General features: G+C 37.3%; 1 protein-coding gene across 1 annotated transcript; it reads right to left on the bottom strand.

The window, feature by feature from the left end:
- Positions 1–11,771: 11,771 nt before the first annotated feature.
- TMEM244 (transmembrane protein 244) lies at positions 11,772–18,316 on the bottom strand. The gene is made up of 6 exons (XM_053972250.1): positions 18,284–18,316; positions 16,075–16,160; positions 15,490–15,563; positions 14,282–14,407; positions 12,787–12,831; positions 11,772–11,866 (listed from the first exon to the last, which is right to left on the bottom strand). The coding sequence occupies exons 1-6, from the start codon at positions 18,314–18,316 to the stop codon at positions 11,772–11,774; spliced, it is 459 nt and encodes a 152-aa protein (XP_053828225.1).
- Between the last annotated feature and the right edge of the window lie 246 nt (positions 18,317–18,562).

Below are 18,562 nucleotides of genomic sequence, written 5' to 3'. Positions count from 1 at the left end.
TCATTTATATCCTGACAGATACTGCCACTGTTTACCACTCCAGCAATACTCAGTGAAGTATCTATCCCATAGTTTAGCACTGACAAATGGAAATTTATCCTTACTCATGTTCATTTAGGACTAATAACCTTCAGTTTTTCAAATGTTGCATTTACTGTGTCCCTTTTGAGCTGTATCTTCAACAGCTCTACTTCTCATATAAAAGCAAATTGATTGACTTCTTAACATCTTCCCTTATTTTATTCTTTCACCCAGTACTAAACTACTGAAATTCTGCCTTCAGCCAGGGCACTGACCAGGACATTTGTTAAACTTTCAGATATGCTTTTCACTCCTTCTCAATGCCTTCATGCTCATCCAGCGTGAGAAGCACATCCTTAAAGTTCATTGAACTTGTCAGCCTTTTTGCATCTTTTCTCATGATATCTACAAAATACTTGACAGTGATCAGGCTGCTAACTTTTTTGCTTTGTTGCATTCATTCAGCTGTCTGCACTAATTGCTGTTACCTAATTCCCTTTATATTATAAAGTCTTTGAGGCTGAGACTTTTTTAGTCTGATGTTTATAAAGCAAATAGAGTAATGTAGCTCTGGTTCAAAATCAGCAGGAATATTCCTTTAAACAAATAACCACTGTAAGAGGAGAACAGAAGAAAGGCAGGAGCAAGGAATTGGTAGAGGTTTTTCCTTCTGGACTTCCTTCTCTATTTGCCCAGCAAAGTAACACAATATAAAACCACATAAATTTATAAAATTAGAGCTGTGATTTTGGTCAGACTTACAGAAGTCTGTAACAGTGGTAGCAGTTAAATCAGTGTGAAAAAAAAAAAACAGGTAAAACTTGTAATATTACATACTTCTCTCATGCAGTTCATGTCAAAATGTTTTTATTTCAATAATTTTTTTAAATATATCTACAGACTGCAGGTATTCTAGGAATCAATTCTTAAATCATACCAATAAAAAGTTACAGTACAATTGATTGCCATTTTTCCACTCATTCCTATGGCTAACTTGAAAAAAATAGGTAATGAAATCAACTCTCAGAGCAGCCTTATGTGAAAATGCTACACTAAAATATCATTATGTTCAGAAATTAAATTTCTGTTTGCTATTCTTGATACATGCTGTTTAAATTTTCAGTCAACTCTTTTGATGTACATGAGCTGTTCATATACAGGGGAGAAACTGATTCAACAAAACACAAGTGGAACATCATCAGGAGTGCGCACTTTTTTGCTTTCCCTCCACTCAGTGCAAAAATATTTGTATTTGCCGTCTGAATTCTAATTAGAATAGATGATAGTGGGGAAAACGCCTTAGTAATGCACCCTGAGAGAAGTCGTATTTTAAAAAAAAATTAAAAAGTAAATATGCAATTTGTCTAATCCATGCTACTATAATTACACGACACAAAGGGTAGGGACACCGATTTCCAGACTTTAGACCGATAACTCGCGTTTTTTCCACAAACGCGCCTTGCTGTCCTGCGGTGCCGCAAGACGCGCTTCGGGAGCGGCTGGGAAGAGCAGGACGCGGAGGGGAGCGGAGCGGAGCGGGACGCGGCGGGGAGCGCCCGGCCGGGGCAGGACACGCTCCCGCCCGCGGTGACAGCCCCGCACTGCCGCTCGCTCCGCACCGCGCCGCGGTTCCCTGCCGGGTGTCGCGCCCGGCGGGAGGAGCAGCGCGGCGGCCGCGCTCGCCCGCCCTTACCTCAGATGCAGGTAGTGCACCAGCTTCGTCACCACGGTCACCATCTTCCCGGGTCACCTTCCCCGCCGCTGCCTCGGGGCCGGGAGGGACACGCGATGCGAAAGGAGCCGCTACCCGGGGACTCCTCCGTCAGCGGCTCCTCGCTGCTGCTTCACCGCTCTCGGCCCCTCGGGCGGCAGCGCCTTCGCCCCCCGGCCGTGCCCTGCCCGCGCCGCCGCCGCCGCGGACACTCGGCCACCGCCGCCCCGCCCGGCAGAGGCGGGGCCGGGCCCCCCCGCGGGACGGTCCGACCTCTCCCCCTCCTCCGGCCGCCCGCCCGGGGGTCGGGAGGGGGCGGCAGCTGGGGGCGGCTGGGCCGCGACCCCGGCGCAGCTTCGCCAGTGGAGCGCGGGGAGTCCCCGCCGTCGGGGCGGCCCCCGGCCGCTGCCCGCCCTCCGCTCCGCTCAGCGCCGGCCGGCGGCGGGGGCACCGTGACCAGGGACAGATAGAAGGGGAGGTGCGGGAACACGGGCGGGGAGGTGCGGCGTGGGTGCCCCGCGGAAGGGGGAAGCCGGTCCCGTCCCAGCGTAAGGCACGCTGAGACCCGCACGGTGCCACTCGCAACCGCTGCTCAATTGGGAAGAGTTAAACGAGGGGCAAGGGAGGTGATTGTTGGCCTGGACAACCTGCCTCGCCGTACGAAACCGATGTCTGCTCTCCATTCAGCTCAGCAGAGGACGGGGAAGGAAAGGTGGATTGATTATGGGGTGTTAGCTTTTACTCAGGAGGATTTGTCATAGTTCTTTAATCTACCAGTAAGAACCGAAAGGGCTGGAGCAGAAGGCAGACAAATTAAGGCTGGGAGCAATAAAACATTGTTGGTGTTACCATAAAGGTACTGAAAAACTGATATTACCTATATAAAACCCAGATATAAAACTACTGGATCTTAGGTCTCTTGAAATTTCATCTCTACAGTGAATGACTTCCTCATAATAAACCACATATAAGTAATTTCTACATCTGTTTGATTTGGGTTGTGGAGAAAATTCTGGGATCTTTTTTTGCTGTGAAGATCAACCTAAATGATCACAGAACAAGCAATTAGAAGAGTAGATCCACATTTTCAAATGTATGAATATTAATTACTTAATTTCTGGTGCACTCCAAATTAAGAGTATCCCTTCAGCCTTATTCTCCTCTTCTTGTGCATCCACTGTGGGCACTGAACAAGACAAGACTCTTGAAGAAAGTTATATGTGTTAAGTGTAATTCAAAGACATTCATAATGCAAAACCTTCTATGAGGAAAGATTGCACACGAAACTGTATTTCATATTTTCTGACTCAAAATGCTTGATTAAATTACTTACTCTAATGAAGGATTTCACTGTGTAAATAACATTCAAAGTACTGAAACTTATAAACAAAAATAACAGTACATGAAATGGTTCCAGCCATCAGAAAGTATATGATGTCTGTGGACAGCTTGGAAGTAAGCTTAGTGCCACAAAGATATAATTTAAATGTTTGCTATAAATTAGAAGTTTCTACCTGTAAGCTATTATTGATTCATATATATATATATATATATACATATTCATATTCACTATATATATATCTTGAAGAGAGCTGGCTACAGTAAATTTTATTTTGTTTGGAAATCCCCATAGAGAGTCGGAATTTTAACTCACTTTGTGGTTTCCTGTTGTCTCTAATCCATTCTGTCTATGCATTCTTGACAGTGTCAGATTTGTGGGAAAAGTGTTTTTAGTTTTGGAGGGTTTGATGAATCAGACAGAATACAGATTCTGTAAACATGTACGAGATGATGTAGATAGTTAAAATAAGTTTTGGGACTTTTTTTGGTAGTGGGCAAATACTGCAACCTGGATATTTTTTTTTCTTATTGTATATATGTTTTTATATCGCATGTCCTCAAGTTTGTTGTTTCATCAATGCCATTATTTTACTCTCCATAAATTCTTTCTGTACTTCCTTTTGTGTAGCTCATGTCAATCCAAAATATTTGTCCTTCACTTGCTAGCTTGTTCTCATCCTCCATGCTGCTCTCTACAGCATTTATGGAGGAAGCGTTTCATCTCTATCAGCTTTAGCACAGTTGGCTTATTTTTTTTTTGTACTTAATGATCTCCCTTTCATATTTCTTCTTAAAATTGGCTATCTCTCAGTTGTGTTCCTTAAGTAATACTTACTTGCTAAATCCATGCTTGTATTTATCCATATAGCAGTTTTTTTTTCTTTCAGAAAGATCAACAATCTGATGTAGCTTTAAAATTCTATTAAAATTCAAACTGTTTGTTCCCTAAAATGTTTAAGTCATCTTGCTAGACTAAAAATTCGTCTCAGATATTCATTTTTTTTCCTTTTTTTTTTTCCCTGCAAGAATTTAAACTTTCCATGAAAAAATAATTCTGAAAAGTCTGTTTTACAAATTCTAAAAAGGCCTTCCAAAATGTTTGAAATAAAACATACACTTCAGGAGTTTTGTTTCAGTATTGCTTCGCTTTATACCATTTTTGACTTATTTTTTTTTGCATCATGTTCAGCTGTATTTCAGTAGTCAGGAGGGTAACATGTTTATATTCTGTCAGAAGATTTCTACAAAAAGAACTTTTAGATTTTGAGTAATCATCATTTTCTAGCAGAAAGCTATACATCAGAAAATTTTAAATAATTTGAAGGACTAAACATTTAGCCCACTATTTTCACCATGCTAAGGATGAAAACAGAGCTTTTCAAGATAAAGTATTTGGTCTCCCATAGTGGACAAGTGAGGCATAAGCTGTTGGAAGAGGGAAATAAATTCCTAATCCTATGAGCTAATAGATGGCTTATTCCCAGCTGATCATCATATGTTCTTTTTACAGTATCTAGCTGATTTAATAAAATTATTGAGGTTTCTTTCCTGTTCTTACATTTTCCACTTGCAATCCTCATTTGGCTGTGTACAAATTGGCAAACCTCAGTGTGCCACATGAGCATGTCGGGGTAGTGAGGTTGAAACAGAGGAGCAGTGTATTAGGTGTAATTATGGGTAAAGAAGATATCTGAAAGAAATATCTGAAAAAGAACTACCACCTTTTGAAGTCAGAGCTTTGCCTGCAGAGGAAATCCTTGGGAAAGGATTCAAGTAAGCTCCATGGAATGAAGAGGTACAGTCCGTATAAGTATAGACTCCATCAAAATGCACTTTGAGTATTGTCAGAAGAGTTCACTGACTCTAAAATTGATAAGGTGATTATGATGGAGTATCAGGAGGATATAGGAGCTCTCAGATGTCTTGAGCATATCATATTCTGACACATAAAAGCATCCAGTTCCACCTGGAGAATGAAGCGTTCATAATTCAACACAATCTGCAGGTAAAACTTCAGGGAAGAGGCGAAAGAAGATTCTGGTGACAAAATTGAGTTGCATTTGGTAGCCTGAGACAATTTTCCATTGTGAGGCTGGTGTACTACAGCAGCAATTGTCATTATGAACGCTAGAATTTATGTGAGATATAGTTTGGATAATTTTGAATTTTTTTAATGGAGAAATTAGGTTGAGAACAGATATGCGCCATGAACTACTAACACCAGCAAGGTTCTCTCTGCAGAAAGTGGCTCAGAAGGAGCATTTGTGATTGCAGTAGAATTGTAAATGCATGGCATTTGTACTACTGGTATAATCTAGTAATCCTATGCATACATAATCTAATAAAGGCAGCAAAAATTCAGTGTCATGTTTTTAATATCTTCATCTGATGGTCTGTATCATGGACAATACACACATTTTATCATAAACAGAACTTAAATACGTTTTATAATTTGCTTTCCTTAATAAAACAGTAATATATTTCAAAGTTAAAAATGAAATTATAGATGTGCTTTCCTAAAATTCCTGCACACTGTCCATGTTTATTAAGAATATATGGAAAAAAATTTCCTATACTCTTCCTGTAAAAGAATACGGTGGTTTGAATTTCTTCATCTGCCATTAGTTGGTTGTCAGGTGTAATTTTTTTGCCTTATTTTCCTTCAAAGCCATCCTGAATCACTTTGAAAAGGATACTCAAGCACTTAGCTATACCATTAATTTTCATGGAAAAATGCACTTTAAGGGAAAAAAAAAAAGGTGCGGTTTCAAGGTAACAGCAAGACATCAATTTTCTGTGTTTGAAATTAACATAATGTTTTACATAATGATCCTCTCTGCTGATCATTAAAATAACATAGTTACCTCGGCAACTGGAACAGTCTGTAAATGTTATCTAATGATACATAACACATTCTAAAAATACATACAACAAATAAGGTCTGAAATATTATCATTTGAGGGAAAAAGGCTTGTTTCAATAAAATTGCCTTCTGGTCTAAACAGATTTTTGTGAGAAAATTTCAGTTCAACAGAACTTTATTTTTATTCAAAACTGACTTTATTTGTTCAAAACTTGAAGACCTGATGTTGTTTCATTTCCTGACAATGGAAAAACTGTAGTTGCTTTTCAATTACAATTTTCATTTTTCTATAAATGTTTCAATGACAAATGTTCAGGAAATAAAATTTATTTATAAAGCAAGGGTTGAATGCTTTAAAATCTGCTGTAAAGCATAGCATACCAAATAATTGACTGATGAATTCAGGGGATCTAGGGAGTTCACTGCTTTAGATCTCAATGTCTCCACTGTCATTGCTTGTACCCTTGGGGGTCTGTCCTGAACTGAGATCTAATGGGACTGAAATGAACCTACATTGACACTGTTCACTTTTTTTCTCTTTCAAGCAAAACCCAATCAACTATGTTCACTGATGGTTTGGGGTGTCTTGAAATGAATTTTTGTGTGTCATTTATTTACTGCAAAGTTTTGCCAAGACTAGCTACCAGCACGTCTCCAAGTAGAATGGAAAATTGCTCTGAGGTAGGTAACTTGGCTCATCACCTTTAAGTTCTCTTCCATTCTTCCTCAGTACTGAAGCTGCTACATTCTTGGAACATCTTCTTCTCTCTGCCTTTGCCACTCACTGCCTGCCTTTCTCTCTCCTGGGAGTGTACTCTGACTTTTGTAGGATTTGCTATAATTTTACAGAGAATTTGTGTTAAAACAATCCCTTATAATTCAGATTATTTTTAATACTAAATTTGAATTAATGTCAATATAATTTGCTGTTGAATTTGTTTGTGCAATTTTGCTAGTATCTACAAATTTTTTTCAGTTCATACCATATGGAATATCAAACATGGATCTTTTCTGTCAATTTTAATGGTACTTCTATGTGTGGAACCCCATCAAGGTTTACCAAGGGTATCAAAGCACTTTTTTCAGTATATTTCAAAAGCTATTGATCTAGAGGTAATTTGTATTGAGAAGTTTCTGAAGACTGCTAGGATGTTGGTAATTCTTAATGTATTTGAGCATTCTGCCATAACCCATGGGTTTTTTTAAACATTTCTCCTTTGTGTGCTAAAAATCTGGTGACAAGATCTCTCTGAGAGAGCATCTAGATACTGTGGTTCTCTTATAAATTGTTGTTCCAATAGAGATCTTTGTTTTGGAAGCGTCAGCCCTTTGTTTACAGATCGTTTTGCAAATGCACAGCAATCTCCTAATCTCCTATTAGGATTTATTTTCACTGGAATGTAATGAACAAAAATGGCTGCAACTAACTTGATTTTAGGACAGTGACAGCAAAGATGTCATAATTTGCATAATGACATAATTTGCATCTTCCTTACAGGCTCCAGTTTCAACCATTCATCCTTCCATCTGAGTGCAACTGTCTTCTAGGGTTTGGCCACCTGAAAAAATTGGGGCCAAGGCCTTTCCTCAGGTTTTTATTGTGGAATTTGGTGTCATAGTGTTGCTTCCCAAATCCCCAGTCCAAGCTCATGCCATGCTACATATCAGGACAACACCTAGGCACATATCTTTCCCTTTTTTCACCCTTGTTGGCAGAGGAAACCTGAGTGTATGAACTGGGAGAGAACTTCAAGGTATTCCTTTTGTCCCTTGAATTGGTGGATGGATGGAGTAGGACCTAAGTCTATCATAGAGCAATCTTGCCCTACAAAACAGGCATAATTATCCTGGTGTAACTGAAGAGCAGCTGTAAAGGCATCCATATCAATCTCCTTGAGCAGAGGAGAGGTTGGGACATAGCCTCACACTAAAAGTTTTAAAGCCAATAATAAAGGTATTAATTACACCATCAAATTTTATAACCATTCCTAAGACCTTTATCCTCTCTGACATCTAATGAGAGAGTACATGCTGTCTGGGGCCATGATTAACTCAGAAAAAAAGGAGAGATTAGAGTATTAGACATTACTGAGCAGGTGGATGATTACACAGGATCTTAAGCCAAGAAATAAATATTCCAAGTACATCACATTTGGAAAATAAAAAAAAAAATATTTAAATAAATCTTTAAATACCTGTGGATCTAACTTTATGGTGTGTCAGCATACATACCAGATGATGAAATAAAGAATGTGTAAGGTTTTCACACTTTTCTCAATTTAACAAAGCTCACTTGGTCAAAAGACTGTGGGCCACAGGAATCCTGTGCATGTATATCCAACACAGGAAGCTGCAGGTGACTCATCTATATTGCTGGTAATTCAGTATTATTCATACTGTGTTTTGTTGTATTTTTTGGTGCCCCAGCTGTTGATACTTTTAGAAATACAGAAATAATGAGTAGTGTCAAGTTTTGTTTTGCCCACTTTTTAAAGTTCGTATACAATAGAGATGGAAATGTTGATCAAGCAATTTACAGAGCTGGAAAAATGACAGGCTTAGTTTGTAACAACCAGCTCTTTACTACACTAGGAAAATATAAGTATTTAATCGATATTTTTGCAAAAATGCCAGCCAAAAATCATAATGTTTCCGGTACTGTAGTTTGATATTGTTTGGTTTTTATGTGATTGAGTGCTCCCAGAGCAAGGTTTGTGGGTTTTTTTTTGGCATTAGCCACTTTCCTAAACATTAGCCTAAGGATACATGTTTAGAGCCTCAACTACCCCCACCTCCCCCCCCCCCCCCCCCCCACCTTCACTCACATTCTTTGTTACAAGAAAGACACTTGACCATTTGGAGCAAGGATGAATGCAGGGCCCTTTAGAGAGAGGGCTGAACCAAGAACTGTAATCTGTCTCAGTAGGTGTTTAGACATGATGAAGTTTCTTGTCTCTGAAAAGAAATCTTAAAATGACTCTAAGTATGTTATTATTAAGGTATGCTATTTGTGTACTGTTCCACCGATTTCTGTTTGCAACTTCTAATCTTCTTCTCTGCAGACTCTGCCTGAAAGTGGATGAAGTCTCTTTCTGCTTGTAATGTTTTCTAGATTGATTACACCCCCACTGATACCTGGGTATGTGCAGCTTGTGACTGCTAGACTGTGTCACAAGGGGTTAAATAACACTAAACCCACAACAACTACATTAGACAATATTCCTGTGACTGGCTGAGTCAGGCAGCAAAGAATTCTGAAAATCCTGGAGCAGGAGCCACAAGCATAACATCACAGATTACAGTTGTAACTCTGGATGTGGAGACCACCTGTTCTAGAATCATGTGTACATCAGCAGAGAAACAGATTGCTGCTCACAAGTGGCATACGAGTCTCATGTCATGAGACTCCAGTGCTAAAAGTTCAGTCTGCAGATTTTATTCTTCTTTCACCGATCTTGTCTGTTTGTGTCTTCTCAATTCTTCCTTTCACGTGCCTTTTTTCCAAACACATGTCCCTGTTGTCGTTTTCTCTCTTTTCCTTCTGCTTTCTGCAGCTCTCTTTTCTTGCTGTCTTCAGCAGGTCTGCCAGGAAGTATATACAGTGCCCTTTGTCTCTTCCAGCAGCTCTTCTTTGCCACCTTGACTGTCTTGACTGTGATCAATTAGTAACATGCAAATTGCTCAAGTGGGACACTTTATTTTTGTTCCAGAAACAGCCAGGTTTGTCATATTCAGAAGTACTCTTTTGGTACCTCAATTAAGAATCACACTGTATTAGAAGGCTTCTAACCAGGCTGACCATCTGAAGGCTTCTAACCAGGTAATGGCCACACAAATACGGCTCATGTTGCTCCTATGTTAATATTTATTTGCACAATATGAAATTTGCCTACACTTTCACATTAGGTGTAATATTTATCATTGGACGCAACATAGAAGTGATGGAAAAGATGAAATAAATAATGCTGAAATTGTCTCACAATTCCATATCTGAAAGGAATGCACAAACCTAATGACTCTTTAGTAGCTAGTCTAATGCTTTTAATCCTTGACAGAGATCTTGCTGTGACTGATTTCCTAACACTGGCTTAGTTGTATGTGCTTTGAAGAAATACTGGGACTAAAGCACTCTTCATATTAGTCAGAAAGTATTTCTTGCTGGTGATTTAAAATTTTAAATAGAAAATAAAAGTCAAAAAATGTTAAGACTGGGCAGCAGAGTAAATAAAAGCTACAGCTGGGCTGACACACATAGAAGAAAATCCTGTCAGGTTAAAAACAGAAACATGTTCCACCCATGGATTAACTTTATATCTAATCCACTCATGTTCTGCCACATGGCACACTACCTATACACACAAACTCTCTGAGGAAGAGAACAGGGATACAAATTTATACGGTAAACCTTACTTTCTTCCCATCCATTTCTATAATTCTGAAATTAAGCAAACCTAGAAGTACCCAAACATTTTACAAACTATAGTATCAGTTATCTGCACAGTCATGTTTCTGAAGATTTGCAAGTCAGTTTATTCACTCTCCAGAATTATCCCTTCTGACTTCAGTATGCAGCATGTTATGCTGAAAAACCTCTAAAGTCTACATCTGTTCAGTGCTATGGATTTACATATTGGCTTTCTCTCTAAAATGACTTACATATGTATCATTCATGAGAAACAAACCCCTTCTTTTGGGAGCCTTCTCAATGGTGCTTCCCACTGTACATGTACTTTCAGTACTGAAACGTAATTGAAAATGTCAAAACTTGCAATAAATTTTAAGATATTTGATTAGATCAACAGGGGACTGATTCTTCAAGCAGGGGACTGATTCTTCAGAGGCATTATCTGTTGAGTGAGATTAAGGCAAATGCAACATTTAGCACTCCTGTGCAAACAACAATTTAGTTTTCCTCTTCTGAACAAACTGCAGTTGAAATCCAATCACTGGATTTCATATTTAAAACTAAGTTGCCTTCTCACAATTTTTATGCTACAACTTTATTATGATTAAAGACATAAAGAGTAAATTGAAGGCACTACTACAGTTTGTTTGTTGTTTTTAATTACCACTACCCATAAACTCCCACTTTGGCCACCAGTAGCTGGGGAAGAAAGAAAGATATGTAGAAAAGTGTGTCAGTAGCATTTGCCTTTCAGCACAGCCAGACCGAGAATGGGTCATTAGTGGACATGAGAATAGCCTGAAGCTTTTGTAGAAAACATTTGCTGGTAGCACCCCTGGAAGCAAAAAAGGGTGAACCCAACATTAGGGTTTGTACCTCTGCCTCACATTGACTTGGGCAGCTTCTAAGTGAGAGCTTTAAGGTGGAATGAGGCGCAGAGATATGTGCAGTGCAACCATTCTTCTTTGCCAGGAGTTTATTGGTAAAGACTGCTTTAAACCTACACTGATTTATGCCAGATAGGGTGACTTTAAAGATTTTCAGTGCTTGTGAGAGGTCAGACAGCAGTCTAAGTTAGAGTCAGCATTTCATAAAATACAACAAATAACAGGCATCCTGAAAGCATTACATTCAAATAAATGTTTTCCTTCTACTTGTAGGATTTTGCAGGAATGTTGCACCATTGCTCTAATCCTCCTTATGGCTTCTTGGTTTTTAAAAAAGAGACAATGTATCTAATTACTTGATTAATGAAAAATGTACATACAAAGCTGAAAGTGATGAAATTGCCAAAAAACATAAGATACAAGAGGTCTGATAAGCTAAATATTAACCTTACAATTAGACAGTTGCTAACTTCATTTTAATTACATTGATTAATGAAACAATAGAATTCACATAGATATAAAGGCAAGTTCTAATACTCCTTTTCAAAAATCATCTAGAATTGGGTAAATGAAGTTGTCTTTGAACAAGCAATATGCCAAAATCTGTCCTCCACAAATCATTGAAATTACTCCAGATCCTGAAAGAAACAATATAATTGTTTTGTATTAATTTTTGTAGTGGAATACAAACTTTATGATAAAACTTTAAACTGACATTCATTTTATTTTCAATTAAAAAAAAAAAAAAAAAAACAGCCTTCCTACTTAAACATTTTACCCAAGGCTTTAACTACTTAAAAAGATATCAGCCTCCACAACTGCTAATGCAAAATCTGTTGTAGGACAAGGAATTTATCTCTCCCCATCACTTAGGAATTTATTGCAGCAGTTGATCCATAATATAAGAAAGAAGAACAGAAGCCAGTCCTTTTCCCTTAACTACCGTTTTTCAAGATAATCTACTTTTCATGTAAAAATCTATGCTTCTAATTTTACAGAAAAACAAACATTCAGAAATGTAGTCTTGCCGTTCACTTTGAGGAAATGTGATGACTGAAATTCATCTCATCTATTGTAAGTACTTGTACATAATGTTTATAAATCTTGCCTCTGAAGGTACCTGTTTTTTTCATTGATTTTAAAGGGTATTAAGAAAGGCTACAACTTTGGACAACTGTCTTTTTGACACCTGAATTGAGATACATTTCAACTTATTACAGGTTAAATAAGTCATGATTAAGTCCTGAGTAATCTCAATTAGTCAGGACTTAATCATGACTTATTTCAAGTCATGCATCTGCTGTTTGTTTGCAAGACTAGTGTAAGATGAGCATATTCTGGCCTTAAAAGAGAGGATTTTTCTAAGGTGAGGAAAATCCTAGTACGGCATTATTTATCAGTGTCATTAAAAGAAGTATGAACAAAATGCCTGTACTTTTTAAATGTTGGCAAATCTCAGATTAGTGAGGCAACAGACATTTAATAGAAACAAGTAGTATTATAAACACTAATTTTCTACACAGATTTAGCAACTTAAGTTTTAAAGAATGAATTATACCTAATGCCAGCCACCAGTGTAACATCAGGGGGAATTCAGACATAACTGCAAGAGGAAAAGTAGAAATGTAAATTTTAAAACAGTAAGAATGGCACAAGTAAGCAGTGCACTATGCTGTCAAGGGTCTGCTTAGTTATGTTTCATAGATTATGTTTTTTACATATATTGAAATGACAAATGCTTTAGGTCCTGACCAGCACCTGCCCTGGCCACACCCAAGCTGACCCACATCCCCACTGTGGGATAACTGCAGGGCCATTCTCTGACCCCATATTACCTCCCCCAAAGAAAGCTGACAGGGGTATTAAAGGGGGCTGGGAAGCACACTGCGTGTGCTGACAGCTCAGGGTCATTCAGCAGAGGTTTGGTTTGCCACCTGAATGATAAATCTGGGGCTGTTGGGTCATCAAGACACATCATCCGATATGACAGAAGCTAACTCCCTGTAAAAATTATGGACAAACAGGGGGGTTTTGGTAGTTTTTGTAAATTCCTTGATTCAAATGCAAAAATTATTAATGAGGAATAACAGTAGTTTAAATTCAAGAAAACCAAATTTAGTAGATGAAAAATTATGCTTAATTTTTTAAGATAAAGTCTCTGTTGGTGTCTGGTTTAATTTGTTAGGGAACTGGAGAATCTCCCATCTGTATAAAGTGCTGAAAGACAAATGGACAAAGCAATGGAAAATGGAAGATTAATCTCTATACAGTAGGGAGGGCGTCCTAATTTGTCAAGAATATTTTCCTTTTTCTGCATTCTAGAATAAACATATGAACCTCACTGTTTTAAGAGAAAAGAATCCCTAGATAGGGTCTGGCAAGAATGGAGTTAAAATATATTTCCTAATTAGCCATTGAAGCATTCTGCTAAACAGCATGAGAAGAGGGAGCAGATTACTAGGTGTTGGCAAAAAGAGATGATGGGTCTCATTTACAGCAGCTAATTATTTTCTTTTTCTTTCCTTTAAGGGGTAGAGTTTCTTGGGGGAAAGGGATTTCTGTGGTAAAATGCTTCATTTTCTTTATTGAGATTTAGTTCAAATGATCTGACTTAAAACCTTTGCACTGACTTTGCAGAAGAAAAACTCTGTTTTTACTCTGAAGTTGAGCTAAAGTGTTAATGAGTAGTTCTTAAAATATCCAGACATGAACAACTATTAATGTCTTGTTTTGAAAAAAAAAAACACATTTTCCAGATGCAGAAATTGTATCTAGCCTGGATCTGTTTGGTACGAATTGTTAGAATATGAACTAAACCTCTGATTTTTTCATAAGAATATAATGGTTTAAAATTCTGCTACAGATCCAGAATTACATTTTAAATGGGAGAATTTAAATAGAGGCACGAGTCAAATGGATGGAAAATAGAGATACATACTTATTTAGCTTTAGGAAAAATTAAGTTAGTCCAGTAATACATTGGATGAATCCTAGTGGATTTGTCCTTCAACTTGTGATACTATGTGATACTATTTAGCAGTAAACCTACTTACCAGCTGATGTTATGATGATATGAATAATAGTAACTGTTACAGCATAGTCCCAAACCCATTCTTCCACAACCAGCGCAAAGAGCAGACCACAAAGGAAGAAAGTTATTTCCAAGGATATCACAAGAACTGTAATAGAAAACAGGATATTTTCACCAAACACGGTTTTGAAAGACATCTTCTCATATTCCAAACAATATCAATAAGAAGATAAAATACCTGAGATAGTTATGCATTTTCATGGATGGACAGAACAAAATTCTAATTGGTGGTATGAAATAGCTGCTAATATACCGCTGTCTTTGGCATATAAACATGCTGCATCAAAATAACTGATAAAATTTGGGGGGGAAATCACGTCGAGATACAGTAATTGCATTTGGCCCTGAAAAGTAATTCTAATGGAATATGCTTTAATTTTTTTTCCACTGGCATAACATAAATGTTCTTTCTTCATCTGAAATCAGTATTAACACTGTACAAGCATCCATGCATTTTTATTTCTCTTTTAAGCTACAAACCAATTTACTTTTGAGCTTTATATATTTTACTGACAGATTATGAGGTTTACCTTTGTAAAATAGATTATAAATTTGGTAAAATTTTATGTGTGCATGTATTTTTTTAGGAATTGCTGTTTAAGAAAAAGAATATATTTTGAGAGGTTCAAAAAAATTGCAGAAATTTGTATTACAACATATAAAGATACTTTTAGGAATTGAGCTATAATCAAATTCTGATATTTTAATGCCCACTGTATTCAAGCATTACCAAAGCAAAATTGCCATTAGTTGAATGTCACCCATTTCTCTGATCTGAATCCAGTGATTCATATGGAATTTGCTGCATTGCTGCAGTATGAAAATCAAATTAAATTACTTTGTGAAGGAACTTGATGGAGAATAGGTAATTGTTCTGCAATGAAATGAAGCATTCTGGCAAAGCAGGACATTTTCTTCTGATGATGCAAGATCAGAAGAAGAACTGAACAAAAAGCCTAAAAATCACTTGAATGTTAAGTAGCAGTACAGAAATGAGAAGCACTTGCAAGATGCATCAACATTTAATTGCAGACTAGTTAAAATACAGAAATCATTGATATTACTAAAACAGCTTTAAAATACTATCCATTGGAAAACAAGTTTACATCCATATGCAATATATTTTCTTGAGTGAGGGAAAAAAAAAAAAGATAAAGAAACTTCAGTTACCTAAATAATATGGGTTAATCCATGAGGGATTTGTTTTAAAATCAAAAGGTGCCAAACCATCCAACATTTTAATCCTGTGGAAATAAAATGAATAATTTTAAACAGAGACTTTCAGTATTTAGTATTTAGAATTTAGATTACATTACATATTATGAGTGTTTTTAAATAGGATAAATAGAATACTCTGGATTTTTGCAAGCTCTCTAAGTCCCATTCTGAGTTGTGGTTTTGCCCTTGCTAACTTCTATTTAAGAAATTTGGTGCTATGCGTGATAATCAATAACTTCCTAGGGGGATATAATTTGTCTTTTTGATTGACTATAAAGTCTTTATTTTCCTTTTTTTTCATGTCATCTCTTCTCTTCATTCATTTACATGGTGTAACTGCAAGGATGCCTATTAGAACCAATATTTTATATTAGTTTTGAGTCTCCACTTGCCAATTTGAAAGAAGGTTCAGGTACAACAGTTTAACTGAATTCAAAAATTATGTTCCTCAGTCTGGATGCTTCCTTTAAATAGGCATAACTCCACCCATGAGTGGCAGTATGCCAGCATATCAGACTAAAGACTGGGAAATCTTACCTGAATACTGCAAAGCACACAGAGAGGACCACATAGTACACAGTGTAGAAAACTATTATGCATATCAACAGGTTCACCAGAACAACCTGCAAAAGGGCATAAAACAGTAAAACCTAAAGCCATGTTAACATCAGGCATTCTCAGAAAATAATTCTAGATTTCTATCAAACATAATGTGAAAAAAAATTCAAAATAAAATATTTAGGCAGAATTTTTGCTGTTGCTGATTACATAAATGTGCTCAAAGCTCTTTGGTACATTTCAGCTCCTAATGTGTGGCTATAATGCATGGAATTTTTTCTATCATATATTGCTGTATACCTACTATATAAACAATTTACAAGCATTCCTAAAAGTAGAAGGACATTTCTTGATGGTTATTAAGAAATTAAGAAGGTACAGAGAAGAGACTCAAAAGGGAGATGTAGCTAGAAATGTCTGGGGTTTTTCTTCATTAGGGCTACAGCCCTAAAGAGGTCAATCTGTTTAGCTCCAAGGGATGATTTAATTATGATGGATAAGTACCTTCACAGAAAATACCAGGTACTTAAGGGGTCTTTAATCTATCAGAAAAGGCACAAGAAGTAAACAGCTACAAGTTCTAACTAGACAAATTCGAAAGATGCAGGAAGGACATCTTGACTTGTAAAGGGAACAAACTCCCTCTGGAAAGAAGAGATCCTACTAAGCAGTAGTAGACGCTTCTGCGGATGAAACTTCAACTCTAACATTCATTTCTGGCCTTAGTTCTTTGAGTGGTTGCATGGCAGGTACTGTATTTACAGAAGCATCCAACATTGACAAAAGTGGGAACACTGTGAATATATCAAACCACCTATTTTGATATTGCTAAATGTTGTAAAGTGCTAAATATTGAATACTGCATCTATCTCCCACAAGAAGAGAGACCAAAGAGCTTTAGTTTCTAATGCAACAGGAGATTAACCCATCATGCCTGCAGAAACTGATATTTGTCAATAACAAAAAGTCCACGACAGTCTTGATCTTTTTTTTTTTCCCTACATCAAAACAAAGCCAAGCAAAAACTGAGAAATATTAATCTCTTCAGCCACATTGGTTTGTGGGCTAAATACAGCTCCTTTGCACTGTCTGTATTCTAATTCTAAATTAAAATTGGCCAAATAACCCTTCCTTTCCACAGTGCACACCATCACTGTGGTAATGGTAATCAACTATATTGTCACATGTAAGTTTGGCAGCCATGCTGCCTCTTACTCCCCTGAACATAACTTCAAGCATTGGAAGTTTAATGTCTGGCACATTTTTGGTGGGAATCTTTTTCATTTCATTGCTCTGAGCAGCTGCACTTTTCCTGTGATTCTACTTTATTCATTGCCCCTCCTCTTGCCACGGCCTCTGTGAAGCCTTTTCTGCCCTGGATGGAGGTTGGTACAGTAATAAAAGTGGGGAGAGAGGACTGAAGGGAAAATCACAGAGCTGAAGGACGGCTGTGAGACAATGACATATTGACATGTAATTACAGTAGGTGAGTTCCCAGCCTTGAAGTCAGAGACCAACTTCCTTTGGTCTCAAAAGCACAGTATTTTTCTCTTTGTACCCAGAATATTCCTAATCCCTGTCTTAGGAATGTAGTGAGGCATTAGGTATAGTATGCTTTGCTCACTTGAGTAAGCCAAGGAAGTGCACACAACACAAAAATAAAAACACTGCAATTTTTCCAGTTTTATCACGTTCTACCTCATTTTTTTTTTAATTTGATATTGCCACAGAAGTTTAAACTTTTTTTTTTTTTTTAATCTGAGAATACTTTTGATTTTCAATCTATTTTTCCCTTTCTAGATCTTCTGGTATTTCAAAGCAAAAATCTCACAAGTTAAAATCTACAGGATTATTCATTATATGTCAAAACAACTTAAAAGAAAAATCTTAGGAAATCACTGGTGACATCAAATGTAAAATTTTATGACACTTCCAAGAATTTTATCTCATAAGTGGAACAACAGCACATATTTTGAAATCCTTTTTATAAGATGTACTTTGCAGTACTTGCTGCCAGTGCTATAGGATAAAGTATCTTTTTAATTTGAGGCTTTTTTCAGGAAGAGAACACTGAAGAACAGTCTGTAAGAATGAAAGCAACAGCTCATTCCAGCCCCGCAGCAGTTGTCTACTTCTCTAATACTATCTGGTGACATATACAACACTAAATAAACTCAATTCCCTTTACCTTGGTTTCAGCAGTTTTGACCTTGAGAGCCATGGACACATGATGAGTGAGAGGAAGTGCTCTTGCTATATTCCATATGCCAACTTTAGCAGGAAGAAGCAGCTGTTTTTCACCCCCAAAAAACATTTGAATGGGTAAGTATAGGACAGGGTGGGGTGAGGTGAGTTGATTGGATTAAACAGAATTGAGACAGAAGACATCTGTGAGCTAAATGTAAGCCGCTAAAGAGCAAAGAGAAAATCCTGCTTGCTCATGCAATGTTCGTACTTTTGTAGCTAC

This window comes from Vidua macroura, chromosome 3, assembly GCF_024509145.1.
Source record: "Vidua macroura isolate BioBank_ID:100142 chromosome 3, ASM2450914v1, whole genome shotgun sequence".
Classification (NCBI taxonomy): Eukaryota; Metazoa; Chordata; class Aves; order Passeriformes; family Viduidae; genus Vidua; species Vidua macroura.
The sequence above is the reverse complement of the archived record's forward strand: the minus strand, read 5'-3'. Positions and strand labels throughout refer to the sequence as shown.